At 42.5% G+C, this 19,891-nt stretch overlaps 1 protein-coding gene across 2 annotated transcripts in view; it reads right to left on the bottom strand.

Annotated features, from left to right (window-relative positions):
• The window catches only part of LOC111863323 (cytochrome P450 4C1), a 222,376-nt gene that overhangs the window by 15,395 nt on the left and 187,090 nt on the right, over positions 1-19,891 (bottom strand). The window contains exons 2-3 of one of the 2 annotated variants that reach the window (XM_023849546.2): positions 17,540-18,763; positions 15,963-16,792 (exon numbers count right to left, since the gene is read on the bottom strand). The exons of the other annotated variant lie outside the window; for it this stretch is intronic. Of the exons in view, the coding sequence (XP_023705314.1) occupies positions 16,355-16,792; positions 17,540-18,649 (1,548 nt within the window). The 5' untranslated portion in view covers positions 18,650-18,763 and the 3' untranslated portion in view covers positions 15,963-16,354. Of the gene's footprint in view, positions 1-15,962; positions 16,793-17,539; positions 18,764-19,891 lie in introns of those variants that run through there. 2 annotated transcript variants of the gene reach the window in all.

Genomic DNA, 19,891 nt, shown 5'->3' with positions numbered 1-19,891 from the left:
CGGCAGCTGCGCTGTCTAAGACCGCTCCAACACCGAGATAGTGGTTTCGAATCCCACTTGAGGCATGTATGTCTGTCCGTGTTTCTACTGTATTTGTGTTGTCCTGTGTATAGGTAGCGGCTTGCGGCAGAGCTGATCCCCCTTCCAAGGAGTCATACCGACTGTATATAAGATCCATATTTCCAAATTAGTTCTCACGTGGAAAAGGCCAAATGGTTTATACAGCTGACAGAAGGAATAAGAAATTATTTACTACCTGGTTCTCATTTAAACAGAAATAACGGAAACGTCGGTACTCGAAAATAAATTAAAAGAATGTGACATATATCATTTTTGCAGAAAGACGATAGGCTATAAATATTATTGAAGATAAAAGATTTGGAAGAAAAGATATAATAGAAATGACTGAAGATGAGACAGAATAAAATAAGCGCAGGCAAAGAAAGACAGAGTGAGATGAAAGATGTAATAACGAGATGGAAGATTTGCTTCTGTTGGTCGAGGAGAGGAACTGGGGGGGGGGAGCTGATATCGGCAGAAGGAGTTTTGATAAATTAGCCACAGCGACGCTTCCCAGGCGATTAATTCTGAAGAGAATTAAAGTTCAGCCGATTAATGAGACAGTTCCTCGTACTATTATCCTTTCGGAAACAACTGGCTCTCTTTTTTATTATGGTTCTGAACATGCGCTGTGGCAGACGAGTCGGCCGCCTCTTGCGTCAAGTCGGCCTGAATCACAACGCTTCACGGAAGTTATCCAGAGAATTCACTGGAAAAATGCAGAGCGCAATGTTCATCCAGTGACATCTTCTCGCATCATGAGCTGTGACAATGTGGAGTTAGTATATGACGTTTCGGAGACTGCATATGTCTCCATTATCAGAGACTCATCTGATAACGAAATTTAAGAGGGGAGCAGAAAATATTTCTGCTTTGAAAGTTCCCAGTGTCCGATTGTGTATTTGCAAATTTACTTCATAGAAGGGGTAGATCTTTGGGAAGTGAAGAAAGCAAAGCGCTAGGAAATTAATTTTACTAATTTTTGTATACCACAGTGTGTTTCCTCGGCTGTTTAGCGCGTACCGCTCAGGAAACGATGGGTTGAGTCACCCATTTTCTGACTTGCTCACATTATTACCTTCTTCCTTCCCACTCTTTTCTCGTGCGTTTCTTCGTGTCCTATACCTCTCATGAAGTAAATGGTCAGCTTCACGCCCTGGCCGTTTTACTCCACAGAAAGAGCCCTGGCATCCTTTGGATAGGGGGTTCTGTGGACTTCATGGCTTATCTGGACGCTGCGGAATAGAGAAAAGACTCTTCGCCCTGTCGGGAATCGAACCTGGGACGTCCAGCCCGTAGTCCGGCGTCAAATCTCATCTGTATGACATCGTTTGCTTTATTTCTAGCCTGATTTCCTTATTTTGAAAAAATAAAATAAAATTAAGCGAATGAGATCACCTTTCTGTCTGTGTATTCTCGCCCTATTAACTTTCGAATGCCTGAACCAATCTTTACGAAACTTGGTATGTATGTCATGCTATCTGATCACATTTCNTTTCGAATGCCTGAACCAATCTTTATTAAACTTGGTATGTATATCACGCTATCTGATCACATTTCAACGGCGTATTTTATAAACCCATGTGTCTGTATGTGTAGCCTCTCATCGTTGCTAGGCAACGGATCGGTAAAAACGTTACCGCTGCAACGAAATAAACATGCAACAACAGTATAATTGTTGGACGCGTCGTTTTCTATGCGGTCCGTGTCGCATCATTGGAAAGCAGGCGATTAGTTCTTCCCAAGACGTCTTGTTAGGCGTCTGAAACGCGCAGACACGTCTGTACTTAACAAGCAATACCGTCCAGGCAGGTCGAGGCCCAACACAGTGTGTAAACAGGGGATTCCCCGGAGTGAACAAGACAGAGGACAAACCCCCTCCCCAAGGGAAATCAGGGTTCAGGCGACACTGCGAGCCACTAAGGGTTGGGGACGCAGACACAAAGCAGACGTGCACTGTTACCGAACACAGATTCGACACTTCAGTCTGCCATTTGTTCCGCGACCTCAGTGCCATCTGTGGGCCGCAAGTGTGACAATAGTTGAGATGAATTTCCATCTATATCTGTGGGCGTGATGTTGTCTGGGGAATAGTTCCGAGGGGGTACAAACAAAATCAAGATCTCATTTACTGTCCTACAGACTCGCAGCGAAAAATAAAAAAATAAAAATGGAAATCCCTGAATGAAAAAAAAAGAGTATACTACTGTTCTCAAATTTAGAGAGAATGCCGCTTTTGTGGTGGCTACAGAGGCAATATGGAGACTGTCGAGACTGCGAGGGAATGAACACCGATTACTCGGTCGTCCATCCCATGGTCTAGTTCCTATACTGGCGAAATTAAAAATTACGAATTTTAATGGCTTCAAATGAATAACGTTCATATTAAATTTTGTGAAATTCGTTCAAATGGGTCAGAAGTCGAAACCGAGGACAAACGGCATGGCGATTCCATAAGCTTACTTTTTTGTAAGTATGGAAAAATGGGCTAAAAATTGTTCCTGTATTTGTAGCAAAGTCCACAAGAAACAAGAAATAAATTGGCAGGTTTGCAGGACCCCTGCGGTTTCAGAATGCGACTGTACTGGAATATTCTGTGGGGAAATTTGGAGAGCAAGCAAATGCTTACAGCAAAATGAAATTTCCCTCACAGCAACGTGGATATTAACAGAAAACAAAAAGAAATTTCCCCGCAATATATCGCGTCCTTTCGCCGCATAAAATGGTCAGTCTTTTATATCAAATTATTACTGTCCACCGACAAGCGTCATGGTTGGTTATTTCCGGACGGCATATCAGCTTATGAGGTCATGTGGCGCTGAGACTTACTTTGCAGGAGGATTATACAGGAATTCCATGAAACTTGGACGGAAATGAGACGAACATCATCTCACTAGTACCCTTGAACTCATTATGGAGGCTGAACTCCAGTCTTTCTTTTTCTTCGGCACAAAATACGTGTAATTTCTGTTACAGGCTGAGTCGACCCCAGGGCCATAGTCCTGCTGGAAGGCTTAGGCCAATTGGAAAAATCGAATTACCTCATGGGGAATCGAACCCGCGACCTTCCGGCTTGCAGCATAGTGCCTGAACCAACTACGCTACCGCGTGCCGCAGCGTCATACAGTACTATAATGTTTAATGAGTCATGAATTGGGAGGGAAATAGAATGAAGCGATCGTGGTCTATTTAAGGTATTATCGCAGCTTTCGCCCGGGCAGGATGGGGAAAATTATGAACATATTCAGTCAGGGTAGTCGGATTCGAAGCGGGAACCTCCAGATTAAATATTAGAAGACTCACTTCATTAGCTAATTTGCTCGGTTATCCAACGGAAACGTAGGGTAAATCATCCAGGGCGTGAAGCTGACCACTCAGCTCAATCTCGTGCGTGGTTGTGGATTAAGCACAGGGACAACCTTACTTTTCTGCCTTCAAATCTGAAGAGGATGGCAAGAATACGAACAGTATTATCTCCCGGCGTGTGACGCCGTGTAGTGAAGTTCACTGACGTTTCCGGGGAATGTAACGCCTCCATCTTCAGGTTCGAAGATTAAACCAAGCAAACAATAAGGAACAAACAAGTTGTCACAGCAAAGAGTATTACCCTACTTTTTGCTTTGGTTACTTTTCCACCCTGAAGATGGAAACAGTACCTTCCTCTAGAATGTTTGTGAATTTCTACCGGGCTACCACTGAGTCACAATATACTGTTGGCAGTCATCGCTGTAATGACCCGAAATCCAGCAGTAGTAAAATAATTGTGTGAAGGGACTTACGCCTGTTTGGCAGGTAACGGTGCCACTGGATACGGGAGCAGTTCAGTGCAGTAACGTAATGAAGGGCCATAATCCGGCAGCATCCAGTGGCGCGATGGGGCTTACCTACGGGGGATTTCCCCTGTCTCATACCCGTAAGCCAGCTGCTGCCACTGATAATGATTTAATTAATATATCACTAGCCCAGCAGGCCAATCGAGATGAAATGGAATTTATACACACATCAAAGTTTCAAACACAAAAATCAGAGTAACGCTGTCCTGTCTGACTTGGGGGCAAGAGATAACTGGAAGATATTCCGAGCACGGGCTTTACAGCGCATAATTGGAATTAATTTCGATATTAATGTTGGAAGCCCTGAATTGCAGTGACATTTTTATGTTAATATTGGGAGGGGTGCATTAGCGTGAAAAGTTCATGTTAACTTTCGAAGGGCTACACTCGGTCGAAACGTCGATGTTGATATTGGGACCTATATTAGGGCGAGATGTTGATGTTAACATTAGGAGATCTGTATTAGGGTGAAATGTTTATGTTAACGTTAGAAGAAATACATTCAGGTGAAATTTTGGTGTTAACACTGGGAGACCTATGTTCTGAAAAAATGTTGGTGTTAACATTGGGAGAAGTAATGTTCAGAGGGCTAGCTTAGGGCGAAACTTTTATGTTAATATTGGGGCTTACATTAGGGTGAAATTTTGATGTTAACACAGGGAGAGCTAACATTCAGAGGGCTACCTTAGGGCGAAATTTTGGTGTTAACATTGGGGCTTACATTAGGGTGAAATTTTGATGTTAACACAGGGAGAGCTATATTAGGGTGAATTTTTACACTACCACTGGGAGGGCTGCGTGTGATGCGTGCAGTGCAATGTAGAATTTGTGTTCAAGTACTCAACACTTGCATTAGGATCGAGAAAAACCGCGAAAAACACTGCTCAAACTGGCGGATCTGTGGTGAACTTCAAAATACAAGCGCTGTCTCACAGAAAACACACAGCGTTTTCATAACGACAAATCAGCCAATGAAATTTTGGGAAATGATCACTGTTTAGTGTAAGAATGAAATGACACACACAATACATTCTATGGACAGAATGTGAAGTTTTATTGTTGAAGTGGTAAAAACAGCAACCACTGTATTTTAAAGAGCTGAACGGAAATAATGCTTTAGCCTGAAGGTTAGGCAACATATTTTGTGTATCTTTAGATCACTTTCGGATTAAATGAGGAGTAGAAGAGATGGTGCATTCCTTAAGAAATCCAATTGCAACATTTCTAGGATACAAGGCATCTCGATTCTCAAAAGAAGCAAGCACCCACTACATCGAATACCACCCCACTCTCAGCTTTCTGTATTGCCCATATCCACCCTTCAACCCCTACAGACATTCGCATTCTTTAACCACCCCGCATCTCCACCCCCTGAGGAAGTACAGTCAAGGAAACTTTCTGACTATCATAAATTCCGTCTCGTAACTTTATTTCATGTTCCCATGACGGTAAGGATTCGAACTGTGTTCTTCTGAATTAAGATACCCTGTAAACTAGGAGGTTAGAGTAGCGGTAACGTTTCTAACCGTGAGGTACTCGGTTCGAGTCTCGATCGGAACACAGGTTATCTTGCGTGAGGCGTACCTCCGACTCCTCGTCATAGTCAGGTTCGATCCCAGGTCGGATCATATGGTGTTTGTGGTGGAAAAATGACATTGGGGCAGGTTCTCTCTGAGGACTTCAGTATGCCCATCAGTTTTCATTCTACTAACCATTCCGAAAACATTAATAGCCCTATCATCACTAGAGGCTCAACAGTGATATTCTCGTGAAATAACCAACTTTACGTAACACGGAACTGAGAGGCTACATGAAGTTCTGAAACCCACCAAACTGACACCTCGATCAGGTCAAGACCTTTCCTTCCAAATCCTTACCAGTTCATCAGTTCATCCGACGCCATACGGTTTAGATATTGACAGCGTCTTAACATTACCAATAAAAGAAAGACACAGAGCATGAAAGTAGACTCTTAATAACGTTTAGGAGAAATCTACTACCTCCATCTTCAGAGTAAAAGTGAGGACTGAGGAAAAATGTTAGTATCCACCTTGTAAATTACACGGGGTTAAAACCTTGCCTAGCAAAATACACGTCTTCTTCAAAGCACGCAATTAGACACGAGATTTGCACGTCAGTTGGACATTCTATGGTGGCTTCGCAGGATTTTGTGGATTTTTTCTCTTAGAGATGGTTTTATTCAGTCCTTCCGGGCCAATGGCGGAATATCACCTCAAGTCAGGTCAGGACCGCTATAAATGGATTATCAAAACCGTGCCAAAACCGTCCAGTTGGGGGGGGGGCGAGAATTGCAGGAGAGGATGAAAGTAGGGCAACAAAGAGCCCACTAACATCAGAAGGAATTCAGTCCTGAACAAAAAGCAGTATATTCCTTCGAAATGTTGGTACCAATATACCGGATTACAAGATGTCATAGCCCAGAACTAAAAAATTAGAACCATCACCACTCGGAAAACCACAAATACAATTTAACCTGAATTTATGCATATGTTTGTGTTGTTCGTAGTGTTGAATAGTTTAATAAATAAATATGCTAATATAGTAATAACACTGCATAATGAGGAGCTTCATAACTTGTACTCTTCTCCAAGTATAATTAGAATTATCAAGTCAAGGAGGATGAGGTGGGCAGGGCATGTAGCACGGATGAGGGTGAAGAGGAATGCATATAGGATATTGGTGGGAAAGCCAGAAGGAAAGAGACCACAGGGAAGACCAAGGCGTAGGTGGGTGGACAGTATTAGAATGGATCTTAGAGAGACAGGATGGGATGGTATGGATTGGATAGATCTGGCTCAGGATGGGGACCAGTGGAGGACTCTTATGAACACGGTAATGAACATTCTGGTTCCATAAAATGCTGGGAAATTCTTGAGTAGCTGCATAACTGGCGGCTCCTCCAGAAGCCCCTCCAGGGCATTTTCCTGGAGGAACTGCGTAAAATCATGAATAATTTGTCCAATCGGGAGAACCAGTCTCCGATGGCACGGGAGAGACCGGGGTAGTTAGAAGGATGGTGCTGCCTTAACGTGAGTGTACCACAACACTCGCACTCGCCCCTCACGAGGCGCGGTCAAACGGATTCGCATTCTTTCGCTCATTGCGAATTCCTGGCCGCTCCACCCCCGCCCGCACCCCCCTGCACCCATTTATCCATACATTCATTTCGAAAACACTTTTATCCACTTTTATGAGAATCTCCTCAACTCAAATATGCGTAGATGTACCTCAAAAGAATATTAAAAATAAATACAGCAAAACATGAGAACATCCGGCTCCACGCCACCGTTTACATCCTGTCCCCCAACCGCGGATTTGTAAAAACGGAGACTCAAGACATTAGGCTTACATTTCAGGGCGGATGTCTCTCTAGATCAGGGGTTACCAACATTCCCCTGTGACATGAAAATTTATATTTATTTACGACTGAATTAACATCATAACCAACATTATATAGCGTCTAATTCTAGGATGTTTAATGCACTGTGACATGACGCCTGAAGACTGGCATAGTGGGAACAAAGGATACGTCCACTGCTAGGCAACGGCTCGGTAAACATGTTCCCGCTGCAATGGATAGGCAAGCAAGAACGGAGGTATTTTGGGGGCATTCTTTTCAATTCGGTCAGTGGTAAGTGGTTATAAACAAAGAGAGCTGAGGTTAAAGTCTAAAGGGGCTTGTCGCCAAAACGAACTAATTAGCGGTAAACCGCCAGTCGTAAAGTAAATTTTTTACTTTGACCTTGATAGTGCTGTATATCCCGTGTGGAGGCGGGGTCGAATACCTCCACCGTAGCCCTGAGAGTCGTAGGAGGCGACGAAAAGGGAACCCAATGCCTGGGGGTATAACCAGGCCACCCTGTTCCTGGGGGATATAAATACAGGGACCTGGCCCTCCAGGTCGGGGTAGTCTCGAATGTGAGAGTAAAACATGGTCATGAGTCCCGTGAGACTCTGACCCGAGAATGACCGCGCTGGCGAGGACCAGCAGCAGTTGTAAACGACACAGCTATCCTCTCGTCAGAAAAGTTGTCACGTACATAAGGACTATGACCGCGAGGGTTCAGTTGGAAAACAATCGCTGGTCGTAGGTCTCAAGGGGCTTGTCGCCAAGACGAACTGATTAACGGTTACCGCCAGTCGCAACGTAACTCTGACTCTGACTCTGACTCTGACTCTGACTCGGGTTGTCCTGTGTGCAGTTGAGTTCTGCAAGGGATGATTACAGAGGGCGATCCAGTTCACTTGAGGGAATAGCTGGCAGGCAGTTTAAACGAGACCTGAGCGTGGAAAGCTGAAGAATCTCCACTGTTAGAAGCCGTTGCCAGGGAACGGCTGGTGAAGACACAGCAGTTGGAAAATGCTTAGCGGGTGCTATGGTGATTTTTGAATTGTGTCGTTCAGCCACAGCGCTGTAACTGCATGTAAATCAGAGTGATCTGTATAAGTGGTCAATAAACCGAATCATCCCGTCTAATAATCACCCCAAGACGTGACTCTATGTATTCGGAAGAAAATGGTGGTGGCCTAATCGAGTTACTAACATAAAATTTCCTTGGAGTGAATGGAAAGAACCACGCATTCTCAGTCATTATGGCCAGTGTCCCAGCTTAGATTCGAATCAAGCACCTTGAAATGCGAGTCCAGTACGTTGCCTCTATTCCAACTCGTTCTGTCTCCTACGTTAAGTTAATCGCGAAACACCCTGTAGTAACAGGGCTGGCGTGAGGGAAATCCCCTACGAACTTTATTATTCAAAGTTTCTCTCGCAGTGCAGGACGCTAATTTGATCTCGCCAGTCCGACTGGAGCGACTAATCGAGTAGAACAAGTTGCCTTGCGAAACTGCTCCATACACGTGGCGCAGTTGTTCAGACATTTAATTTCATACGTATTCGTTACTGTTCCAGCAGGAAAATCGGGAATTGACAAGGATATCGAGGAAAAGCGCGTTTAAAATCTGCTCTTGACTGACACGGCGCATACATGATCGCTCCTTCACTTAATTAAGCACCACGCCACGATGGAGTATGGAAAAGTGTAACTATAGCTCCATTCATTCTGAATCTCGGCTCTGCATGGAGATAAGCGGTCAGCTTCAAGCTGCGGCAGATTTCTCGCAAGGGAAACAGCCACCAGTACTCGCAGGATAACAGACTGACTGGGTTGGACGTTGTGAAAAAAAGAAAAGTTGACTTCCCATAAGGACAAAGGGTTCCTACGTCATCAAACCGATTGCTTAGTCACTATATTGACTGAGATACCTAGTTTCTACAGATATTCACGCAATAAGGTAAAACTATCCCTGTATTTAACTAATTAAGCATTACGCCATGAAGGCGTATGGGGGAGTGGATGTATAGATCCACATTTTCTTGACCTCGGCACTAGCTGGAGGTGAGTGGTTAGCTTCACGCCCCTTCCGCTTTACCCCCGGTACTCATTGGATAGGAGGTTGGGTGAGCCCCAGAACCGGTCTGGACAACACGGAGAAGTGAAAATTCTTGCACCTACCGGACTCGAATTCCGACCCCTCGGTCTTCCAGCCCGTAGGCAGTCGCTATACCGACTCCGTATATATATATATGCACGTACCTACTGGAATACAAAAATTCAGATTTTCAAAGTAAATAATATATATATTTCATGTCAGACATGAGAACACAGGTTTATAATGTTATGTACATTAAGCTAATTTTGATATTTTTTGTCGGTAAATAACCGCGTTTTGTGATGTGGTACACGTCGAATAAAAATGAAATAAATTCTAAATACGGCACCAGCACCAAATAACATTTAATTTGACCAAAATTTTATTACATTCTGGAAAAAAAAAGGTATCCTGGAAACGCTATGGCATGTGTAGCGTATGGCTTGTTTTTAATTCCCGTCGTGATATGAGAACAACCCACCCTAATTCAAAAATCGTTGTCACGTCAGAGCAGAATTTATGGGTCGACTGAAAAGTTGGCTAGGGGATGTATAGCTACGTTACCTGATGCTATTGCTATACTGTGACTAAAACATCTCTGAGTTTGCGTCATCAATAGTGACATGCATTCTTACGTCATCATAACAAGATTACTAGGATCTGAGCTGGATTTGAGGTTCACACGACGTAGCTACGAATAGTATCATTTCCTGAGTTCTAATGCCGTGGTCTGGTAGTTAACCGATGTTTCGGAGTTCCGTACAGGTTCCATCTTCATGGCCGAAGAGTAGGCCAAATAAGCAACCAACTAGGAGGCGGTGAGCATAGGCCGAATACGATTTTCTGGGTTATAACGCCGAATTATCCATTATAACTTCAGCGACGCTTCGAAGATATGTACATCCTCCATCATCATGGTAAAAAACTATCGATGTAACAGGCTGTCGAAGTTCCCACATTTTCTAGACAATCTGCTCAGATATGACGGTATTATTAGTGTTACGTGACGGTCGCCCTTTAGCTCCTTCGTCAGGAAACAAGGATAAACCAAGCCAGAAATAAGACCGGAATACATGGCGTTAAAACCCATAAGATTACACCTTCATAGTAGTTCGTATTTTCTCAACATAGCATGGGAACTAAAGTAGCCACACCTGAGGTCTGGCTGAAGACATAGGGACTTTCATTCCGTAAGGTTGCCTACTCAAGTTATGACGTAGCCTGAGAAATGTTTTGGACAGACTATATATATGTGAACTGTAGGAAGTTCGCATTTATGTGCAGGGGGAATGGGGGGCTGCTTTCGGGGGAGGAGAGACAGAGCATGGTGTTGGGTTACGAGGTGGTTCTTTCAATCAATTATGTAAATGCGGATATTGTTATGCTATATGAATATGATGGAGACGGTGCACCAGCTAGAAAACTAATTTAGTTTTCAAACTTACCCTCTTACGCCTTTATTCTCTTTCCACATCCCTTATTCTGTCCGTTTTTCTTCCCTCCCTGCCCCCCCCACAACCACCCAAATTACCCAGAGTTCTAGAGTGTTATACCAGTGACAACGTTGTTACGTGACAATTTGTTTATCTGTTTCGTTTCGTATATTCCGCGTGACGCTTTATAATACATACAATGAGAATGAAAGTAAATATGGAGTGAAAAGCAACTGGAGAAGATAAAACAAATAAAATTGATTGTAATGTAAAAAAAACCTTTGTCACTTTCTGGCTCAGTCGGTATAGTAGTTTTCTACAGGTTCGGTAGTCTAAAATCGGGATTCCTTTACCGTCACAAGCATTTGTTTTTCGTCTCTACAGGGTCCAGATTGCTCCTGGGGCCCACCCAGCCTCCCTTTCTGAGGGTACGGGGTCTCTGAGAGTGAATCTGACCACCCACGAGAGAGTAGCACGACTCCCAGCCCCGTGACTGTGCTGGCGAGCACCATTAACTAATTTACATGATCGACTGAAGAACGACCAGACCACACATCACTATCAAGTGCCGACGTTAAGAATAAGTGGAGCTAAACCTCCAATCACTACATGAAATCATGACATGGTTTTTAACTAAGCACAGGGACGACTTTGCGCTTACTTGGTGATAAGTCTGACTATACAAAGAGCTCGAAATGGAGGCATAAGGTAAAGGTCCCGTGAGTGTCTGCCTTCTGTTCGTAAGTGTCGAAGACGGTAAGATTTTGCAATCGTTTCACGTCAAAAGACGTATGAAGAGGATGGAAGGCGACGCTGTGCGTCTTAGTATAGACATGCAACAACATTTCGGAGGAAATTGGTATCTCTATCAATATTTCTTTACTCACCAGCCATACTAAAATACGTCACATCCGATACGACCACACGAACAAATACATTTGTCTAGCTCTAATGATCTGTGAGTTCATTCGGCAGTTCCGGGGTTCACATACCGATCTGGATAACCTTACGTTCTTAAAAGCAGCATTTTAAATTATTTTCAAAATTAGAGGTAATGACTGGGTTGTGAGCCCTTAACAGTATTGTGCCACGTAGACCAATTGCAGAGTAAAAGCTGTGTAAACTGGAGACAGTATAACAGCCATTACTAGGGAACAGCTCTGTAGACACGTTTCCCCGACAACGAGAGAACACACAGAAACTGAAGAGTGAGAGTTGAAGTTGTGGGAAGTTTGTAGTTGAGGAAAGGGAACGTCCGCCTTTGGAAGCCGCTACCAAGCAACGGCTAGGGAACACTGAGAAGACTTTGTGTGATGTAGTTACAGTGATCTTTGGAGCGTGTAACTCAGTGAGACTGTCGTAGTTATTTGTAGTTACCAATCCTAACCCCGTCTATAGTCACTCAATCACGTGCCGATATGTTACTCGAATTCATCGCGTGGATACACAAGAATTAACAGAGCTACCAACATTGCGGACTAAACCTGAATTTCATCAGCATCAGAGATCGGCAGCCATTATCGCACCTGACACAATGCATGGAAATAACAACTATAATTAGTAACACAATATTACAGGATTTAGTTGTATAGCTTAGGAATTAGTTTCAAATCCACGACACGCAGCAGTCAATGATGGTGTGGGGCGACTACAGCTCTGATCTCACTGCCCTCCGTAACTGGTGACCTATTTCAAAAGCTATAATTGGGCGGACGGAAATTACAGAGGATTATAATTGCACGTTAGTCATCTGTTATGTGTGTATAGGCTAATTCAAAATGAAGTAAACTATTTAAGGTATTAATAATAAAATATTCCTGAGGAGCTATTTCAAGGAAATAGCGGCTCCGGTCTAGAAAACCGAGATTAACGGCCGTGGCGATCCGTTGCACTGACCACGCGACACTCTCTATCCGCTAAAGTTGGCACTAACTTCGCAGACAAGGTTGTAACAGCAGGTATCATGAACAGTGCTATGTTCTGGGATGTGTCGTATGTCGCCGTATGTCGATAGAAATTAACTCATTTTATTCCGAAACGTCGGTATCGGTCTACTCGATATCACATCCCAAGGGGATAGTACCCTTCAAATTTCCCAACTTTATCGAACAGCGTGTTATCTCTATCTCTTTTATTTGAATAAGAAGGCAAAATGTTCCACGGAAACGTCTGTAACTTTAACTGACGTCAATAAGTTCACTCAACGAATTAACGATTAACCAAACCACTGAACTAATATGAATACAGCTGGAGTTTAGTTATATTAGGTGGCTAGCTAGCTATCCCTGTATCAGGCCTTGGAGGCACATAAGGTTGTGAGACGCCGAGGCTCCCATATTTTCTAGACAACGGCTCACAGATGGCGGTGAGGTTGTCAGCCTTACGCGCCGGCCGCCCTTTACTCCCCAAGGAAGATTCCTGGTACTCATTTCCGTTAGAGGCTGAGTCGACAAGGCCATAGTGCGGCTGGAAAGATTATATCAACTGACAAATCCAATAACCTCATCGCGAATCGAACCCGCGACCTTTCATCTTGTAGCATACTGCCTCAACCAACTACGCTACCGCGCGCTAATATCATATTTATAATGAAATAGGATCTGCAATGATTATAGCGCAGTCACATATGCTTCAGGTGATTACACTATGATGCGTTTGATGATTTCTGTGTGTCATTTCTACGTAAGTGCGAAATATAAAACGTAATTTTAACGTGAAACAGGGAATTGCTGCACGAACTCTGCCCAGGAACGTGTATTCATAAGCGTGGGGAATGCCTGTGCTTTATGTCACGTGATAGAGGTCCATCACTGAAATGAAAAGAGGTATTATATCATATCGCAGAAACAGGTAGAGAAAAATTAGGAATGTGCAAAAAGAGAAGTGATGTATGGTGATATGGGAAGGAAGTAATATGTAAGAAGACTAGCACAATGTGTGTGTGTGTGTGTATGTATGTATCACAGTTGTAAAAGTTAGAGAAAGAAAACTGAAAAGAAAAGGTGGTAGACAAATCTTTGAGTACAGAGGTACATATATATATATATATATATTCGTTAAGTTCAAAAGAATAAGGATAATAAAAGGAGGGGCGGGGGAAAGAGGATTTTCTTTTCGTGTATAAAATAAACGGAAAGAAGAGGAGCACAAGAGGAGAAAGAAGAATAAGAAGAAATAAACAAGGTTCTCGCTGAGAATATTATGAAAGGAGGGAGAAGAGGCAAGTAAGAAAAAGGGGGGTTCTTTTGTAGGTATGTGAAGGCTCTGCAGGTGATGTCCCATAATGCAATATTCTTTGCTTTTCTTTTGAATCTCTCTGACGTCGCGCCCTCACCGAGACATGGCCAATAAAAGGAGAGGCATATGGGGGAATATTTGTCACGTAAATTTCTCTGCACTTTCCTCCTGTTACTGGATTCTGAATTATGAATTCAAGAGACAATTCAATTAATATTATAACGGACTTGCTCGAAGCGTTTCTAGGCAACGGCTCGGTAAACATGTTCCAACGTGCAACAATAGAAGATGTATCTCAGCGGACGAATGTTATTGCTCGTTGCTAGGCAATACTCAGCGCACCAACGAAGTCGCTGGCTAGGAATCATGTGACTGGTTTTCTATGTCGTCCGTGCGGAGCCTATATAATGAAGACCTGTTGTAGTTTATATGAGTGTAGTGCAGTGTAGTTAAGAGTTAGTTGCAAGAGTGCGGCTGTGAAGAGAAGAATTTCTGTGTAATATTTTGGGTGTGTAATTCAGTGAGACTGTTATAGTTTATGTGTTAAAATCCGTTGCCAGGAGACGACTAGTGAAAACGGATAATCCTAATGCGCGTGCAACGGTGAACTGTAAACTGTGTAAATCAGCGATAGTGCTGTATTAAGTGTGATTAAGAGAACTTGTAACAGAAGTGCCAATAAATCCAATCATCCGAACTAGAACCCGTTATTTTCGTCATGGGTACCTCCTACACGTGACAGAATAAATTCGGTTTGGTTACTTTATTACATATTAGCGGAAAATTCAGCTGGTAACATTTTTCAATTCCCGTTCTTAGCTACAGTAAACACAGAGAAGCCTTCCACCGAACCATGTGAGTATATTAGAACCCCTGAAGGGCATTTTGAAAATACTGTCACGTGACTGAGTGTGACTACAGGAGAGGATTGAATTGGTACTCGAATTTGACTCTTTAACAACTCGTGACTAAATTTTATATCAATATCACACAAATTAATGTTCTCAGTCACGGTCTTCACTATGCTGCTTGGTAACGGCTTCCAACACAGGACATTTCTCTGCTCCCGGGCTTACGTCGTCGAAGGCTGGCGACCATCTCACACCTACCTCCTACTTTTCTAACCACCGTCTCAAAACTTCCCGTACTGGCAGCTGATTCTCGTTATATCGTCGCGGTACGGACCTCACAGAAAACATCGCTTTCATTATTGCGTGTTCTCTTGTTACCGGGGAAGCAACGTGTTCCGAGAGCTGTTCCCTATCAATGGCTCTCTGTCTGGTGCACAATTCTTACTTTGAGCAAATATGTCACAATATTATTTCACTAAATATGTGCGTTATGAACTTGAAAAGTTCTGGGAAAAGAGCGTAACAGGATAGGCACAAAATTAGTAGTTCAGAGATAACCCCTATACTGTGGAAATGGTCTATACTGTAATACCGACTGACACACTGCCGCTTATTGCGGCCATCATCAGGTAATATTGTCACTGAGATCAGATTTAGTACATTCGGTTTACATGGAAACGATGTAACAACAAACCGTCCATATTCCCTTGTACTTCAATTAACAGTTGTTCTGAGTGCAATTCTGGGCAGGGGCTCAATTTGACCGCTGGATAAAAAATGGGCCCTGTCGCATTATCCTGGGCCAGCTACGAGTATATATATGCTAACTTGTGTATATATATACACACACACTAACCGACTATACAGACTTCCAATAATATCACATATAAAATACTTAATCTTTCAACCATAATAATTTACATTTCAATTTCCATATCAACTGCTTCGGAAGCCTGTGTATCGCCCTCTGTCCGTCCAATATATATTTTTTTTTTAATTTTCCTTCAGTAATTCTTTGATCCCATTCTTTAAAAAATTCAGCAAAAGAATTACAATTAAAATTATCTACATTATTATTAATATAAATTTTATTCCACATTTCAGTTTCAGAACACTTCAATACCACACACACTCGATCTTGTCTTGCGTCACACATGAGGGGCCTCTACTGTGAGTCTTACCACATTTACAAATGACTATTTACATGCATTTGCTCTACAGTAAACCTCGTTGTAAACGGAAAAAAAAAATTTATTCTCCTGCAACTGCAAGTTATCGCACGGACAGAAACGCAGATTCGGTACTGCTATGTTGAGAGATATATAAAATTCCCTAAGAACTTAGAATGCAGGAGATTAAATCTTACAGTGTGTCTTTGACTATGTACTTCATATGAAATACCAACAGCCATCACATATTGTCGAATATAGCAGTATTTGTAAAGGTCGAAATTTTCGATGCTTGGCACTTATGGGGTAAATTATGTAATTTATATTTCAGTTTCTCGTGGTAGAAGCTTAATATACACCCCTTCCTTCGGCACAGTGATTATCCCAAGCTGGAGTTTATCTTCCACAGCACTGACTGCCCCCTTCGTCTCCAGGACGCGGTAGCGTCTCAGGATCGACGACAGGATTGTTTTCGCTTCGCTCAGAGCATACTTATAACCAACGCAGATCCTGCGACCTGCTCCGAACGGTATGTAGGAGTAGGGGTGCCTTCCCAAGGTGTTTTCAGGTGAAAAGCGTTCCGGGTCGAAACGGTCTGGGTCTGGAAACGCCTCAGGGTCCCGATGTACTCCGTAAGTAAATATTAAAGTGAACACGCCAGCTGGGAGAACACATCCGTCATGCAACAACGTGTCTTCATCCATCTGCCTGTGAACGAATATAACTGGAGGAAGGATGCGAATGGTCTCCTTTATCACCTGTAAGAAGTTTAATGTTAATGTAATAGGCATGTAGCACGAATGGGACAGAAGAAAAATGCAAATAGTATATTGGTGGGAAATCCAGAATGAAAGAGACCACCGGGAAGACCAAGGCGTAGTTGGGTGGACAATACTAAAATGGTTATTAGACAGATAGGATGGGATGGTATGGATTGGAATGATCTGGATGAGGATAGACACGGTGGAGGGCTCTTGTGAACTCGATCACGAAATTTCGGTTTCCATAAAATTGTGGGAAGTTCTTAGGTAGCAGCACAACTGACCGCTAGGATTACCTGGACGTTGGCGGAAAGGTAATATTAAGATGGATCTTAGAGTGATATGGAGTGGATTAATCTGGATGAGGATAAGGTTCAGTGTAGGGCTCTTGTGAAAAAGGTAATGAACTTTCGGGTTCCGTAAAATTTTGGAAAATTCTTGAGTAACTGAGCGACCGTGGGCTTCCCAACTTCAGAAATGGAAGCCGACATCTTAGTGTATCAGAGCTACTCACCTTTCATCAGTAAATTACATATACAAACTCCCCAAAGGACTTCAAGAACATGGAGAACAATTCCCTCCAAACAGCTCTTTACCATGTAGTTCATGGTGAACGCCAACAGATGTCACACACTGTCCGACATAACAGTTTTGTAAAGCTCGAAATTTCCAGCACTTGGCATTTCTAGGGTTACATGAAATATCTAATACGTTTATATTGGCATGAATAAGAAAACTGATTACCTGTTCCAGATAAACCATGCGTGACACATCTTCAGCTGCGACGGGGCGCAGAAAGTCTTTGCAGAATATGCGTCTCTGTTCTTCCAGAACCTTCTCCTGTACCTGCTGGTGCTCACTCAACGCGCACAGGACGTAGCAACAGGTGGTAGCTGTTGTTTCAGTTCCCGCCAAAAGAGCTGTCAATAATTCACCTCTGATATCGTAATCAGATAACTGGCCGTCTGATATCAGAATATCCAGCAGCACCGGTTTAGATTTCGTCATATTATCAGCGTCATCCACATCAAGTTTCCCTTTAGCGCTCTCTCTGAATGAGTTGCATCTTTCTTCTATTAGCTTTGCTACTGTTCCGTGCATGATACTGTTCAGTTGCGCAAATTCCTTACTCATTTTAGTTAGCCTGAACATCGTATCGTTCAGTAACCAAGGGTTTGTGCATCTCTGGGTGAGAATATCATTAATTCTCAAGATATTCTTCGCAAGAGACACGTTACATCCCTTCTGAATATCCATATTATAAGCAAATGCTGTTTCGAAAAGTACGTCGAAAGTACAGTCTCCGATATATCGAAATATATCGAAACTTTCTCCATCCGCCACTGTTTTCAATCTCTCCGTCAGAATCAAAGAATTTTTCGAAAAATTATCAACAAAATTTTTTAATACATTATTATGAAAAGTCGATTGAACTATTTTCCTGTGACGTTTCCATACATTGCCTTCCGATGAGAATAATCCATTGAGACAGACTTCTTTCAGTAACTTGGTAGCGAGTGGTCCTCTGCTTTCTGCCTGTTTGGTCCCTATAATTTTTTGGATGTCATCCTTATCATATATGAGAATTATTGGGAAGGGGCCGAACCATGCCTTCACGTTGCGTCCACATTTCATGAACTTCTTCACTACTCTAAAATTCTGAGCTAAATCTCCAGGAACGAATTCCAGTATATTTCCAAGAATTGGAACTCCTGGGGGACCTGGAATTTTTGAAACACTTTGCCACATACGAAAGAATTTCCAAATCTTTGCCAATAACAATAAAATGGCTGAACCACATATGGTTAAGACCAAGAAAACCTTCATGTTTTCAATTGTTATCAAATTATCCATTTTTAACTTCAAAAATCCTCTGATTTCTTGGTAACAAATTTATTTTAAAACGTATCCTTGTTTATTACAGTAGGTTATGTTTAGTTAATAGAGGTGTTTGTATGATTTTGAACCCTGAAACAAATGAAAATAAACTCGATGTGAGCTTCTGGCTGAGGTTACCTTTCACAGTAATTTCTTCTGAGATTTAACGCCGTGTAGATCGGTATAAATTCACCGATGTTTCGAAAGAACGTAATGCCTCCATCTTCACTGTCGAATAGTGAGCCAACCAAAAAATCAGTAAGAAGCAAACAAGAAGAAGAAGCTGTATGCTTCTTCCAAATATAAGTGAACTTTCTCCAAACTACACGGCGGCAAATCCCAGAGGCAATTTAACCTTCACATTTACAGGAAAATAGACGTCACAATTATGGCTTCGCCAGGACCTATTTCCCATGCGGAAAGGGGACCGGAAACAGACCCAGCTTCCGAAATGTCGTGTTTTCTAGTTTCTACAATACCGGACAACGGAAAGAGTCCGAAAATCCGGTAATTCTGAGTGGTATATACCACCGTCTACTTAATTTCAAGATCTTGTCTTGCAATTGACTGTTCGTGCTAATAAATAAATAACTTATTGAAATATTTGGCTGTAAGAACGTGAGATATTTAGCTTTACAATATACATTATTATTATTATTATTATTATTATTTGGCCGTGCCACATAGCAGGGGGGCCAGTCACCGAACTCTCAATGAAACGGTCTAGGTTGTTTCCCCATTCAGGTCACGTGGGAATTGTGATGGACAAGCTGGCACGGGCGTGTTTTCTCCGAGTACTTCTCTTTCCCCTGCCAATTCTCGTTTTGCCAACTCTTACCGCCCTTTTCTCCTTCTTGCTTGGTGCTAGCTGCTCACACTTTGGGCGCTACTTCTCTCTTACCGCCCTTTTCTCCACCTCCTACCTTTTCCTTCTTCTTTCTCACACGCTGGGTCGCCTGTACTAGGTTCTTCTTTCTTCTTGCTAAATATCTCAGGGTTAATTTAAAAGGAGGGGGTTTTGTTGTTTTGGTAGAGCTGAGTACCTCTTATCTCAGAGCCTTGAACGGGCCACAACTCCGAAAGGAATAAATTAACACCACAAATCACAAGCACATCTCAAGTTAGGACGAATTATATTGAACACTTGTTAATCACTTTTAATACAGGTTCAATGTCAGTAACCTTTATGTTTAACTGTTTCTGAATTTACTTCTGTTT

This window comes from Cryptotermes secundus, unplaced genomic scaffold (assembly GCF_002891405.2).
Source record: "Cryptotermes secundus unplaced genomic scaffold, Csec_1.0 scaffold1379, whole genome shotgun sequence".
Lineage (NCBI taxonomy): Eukaryota > Metazoa > Arthropoda > Insecta > Blattodea > Kalotermitidae > Cryptotermes > Cryptotermes secundus.
The sequence above is the reverse complement of the archived record's forward strand: the minus strand, read 5'-3'. Positions and strand labels throughout refer to the sequence as shown.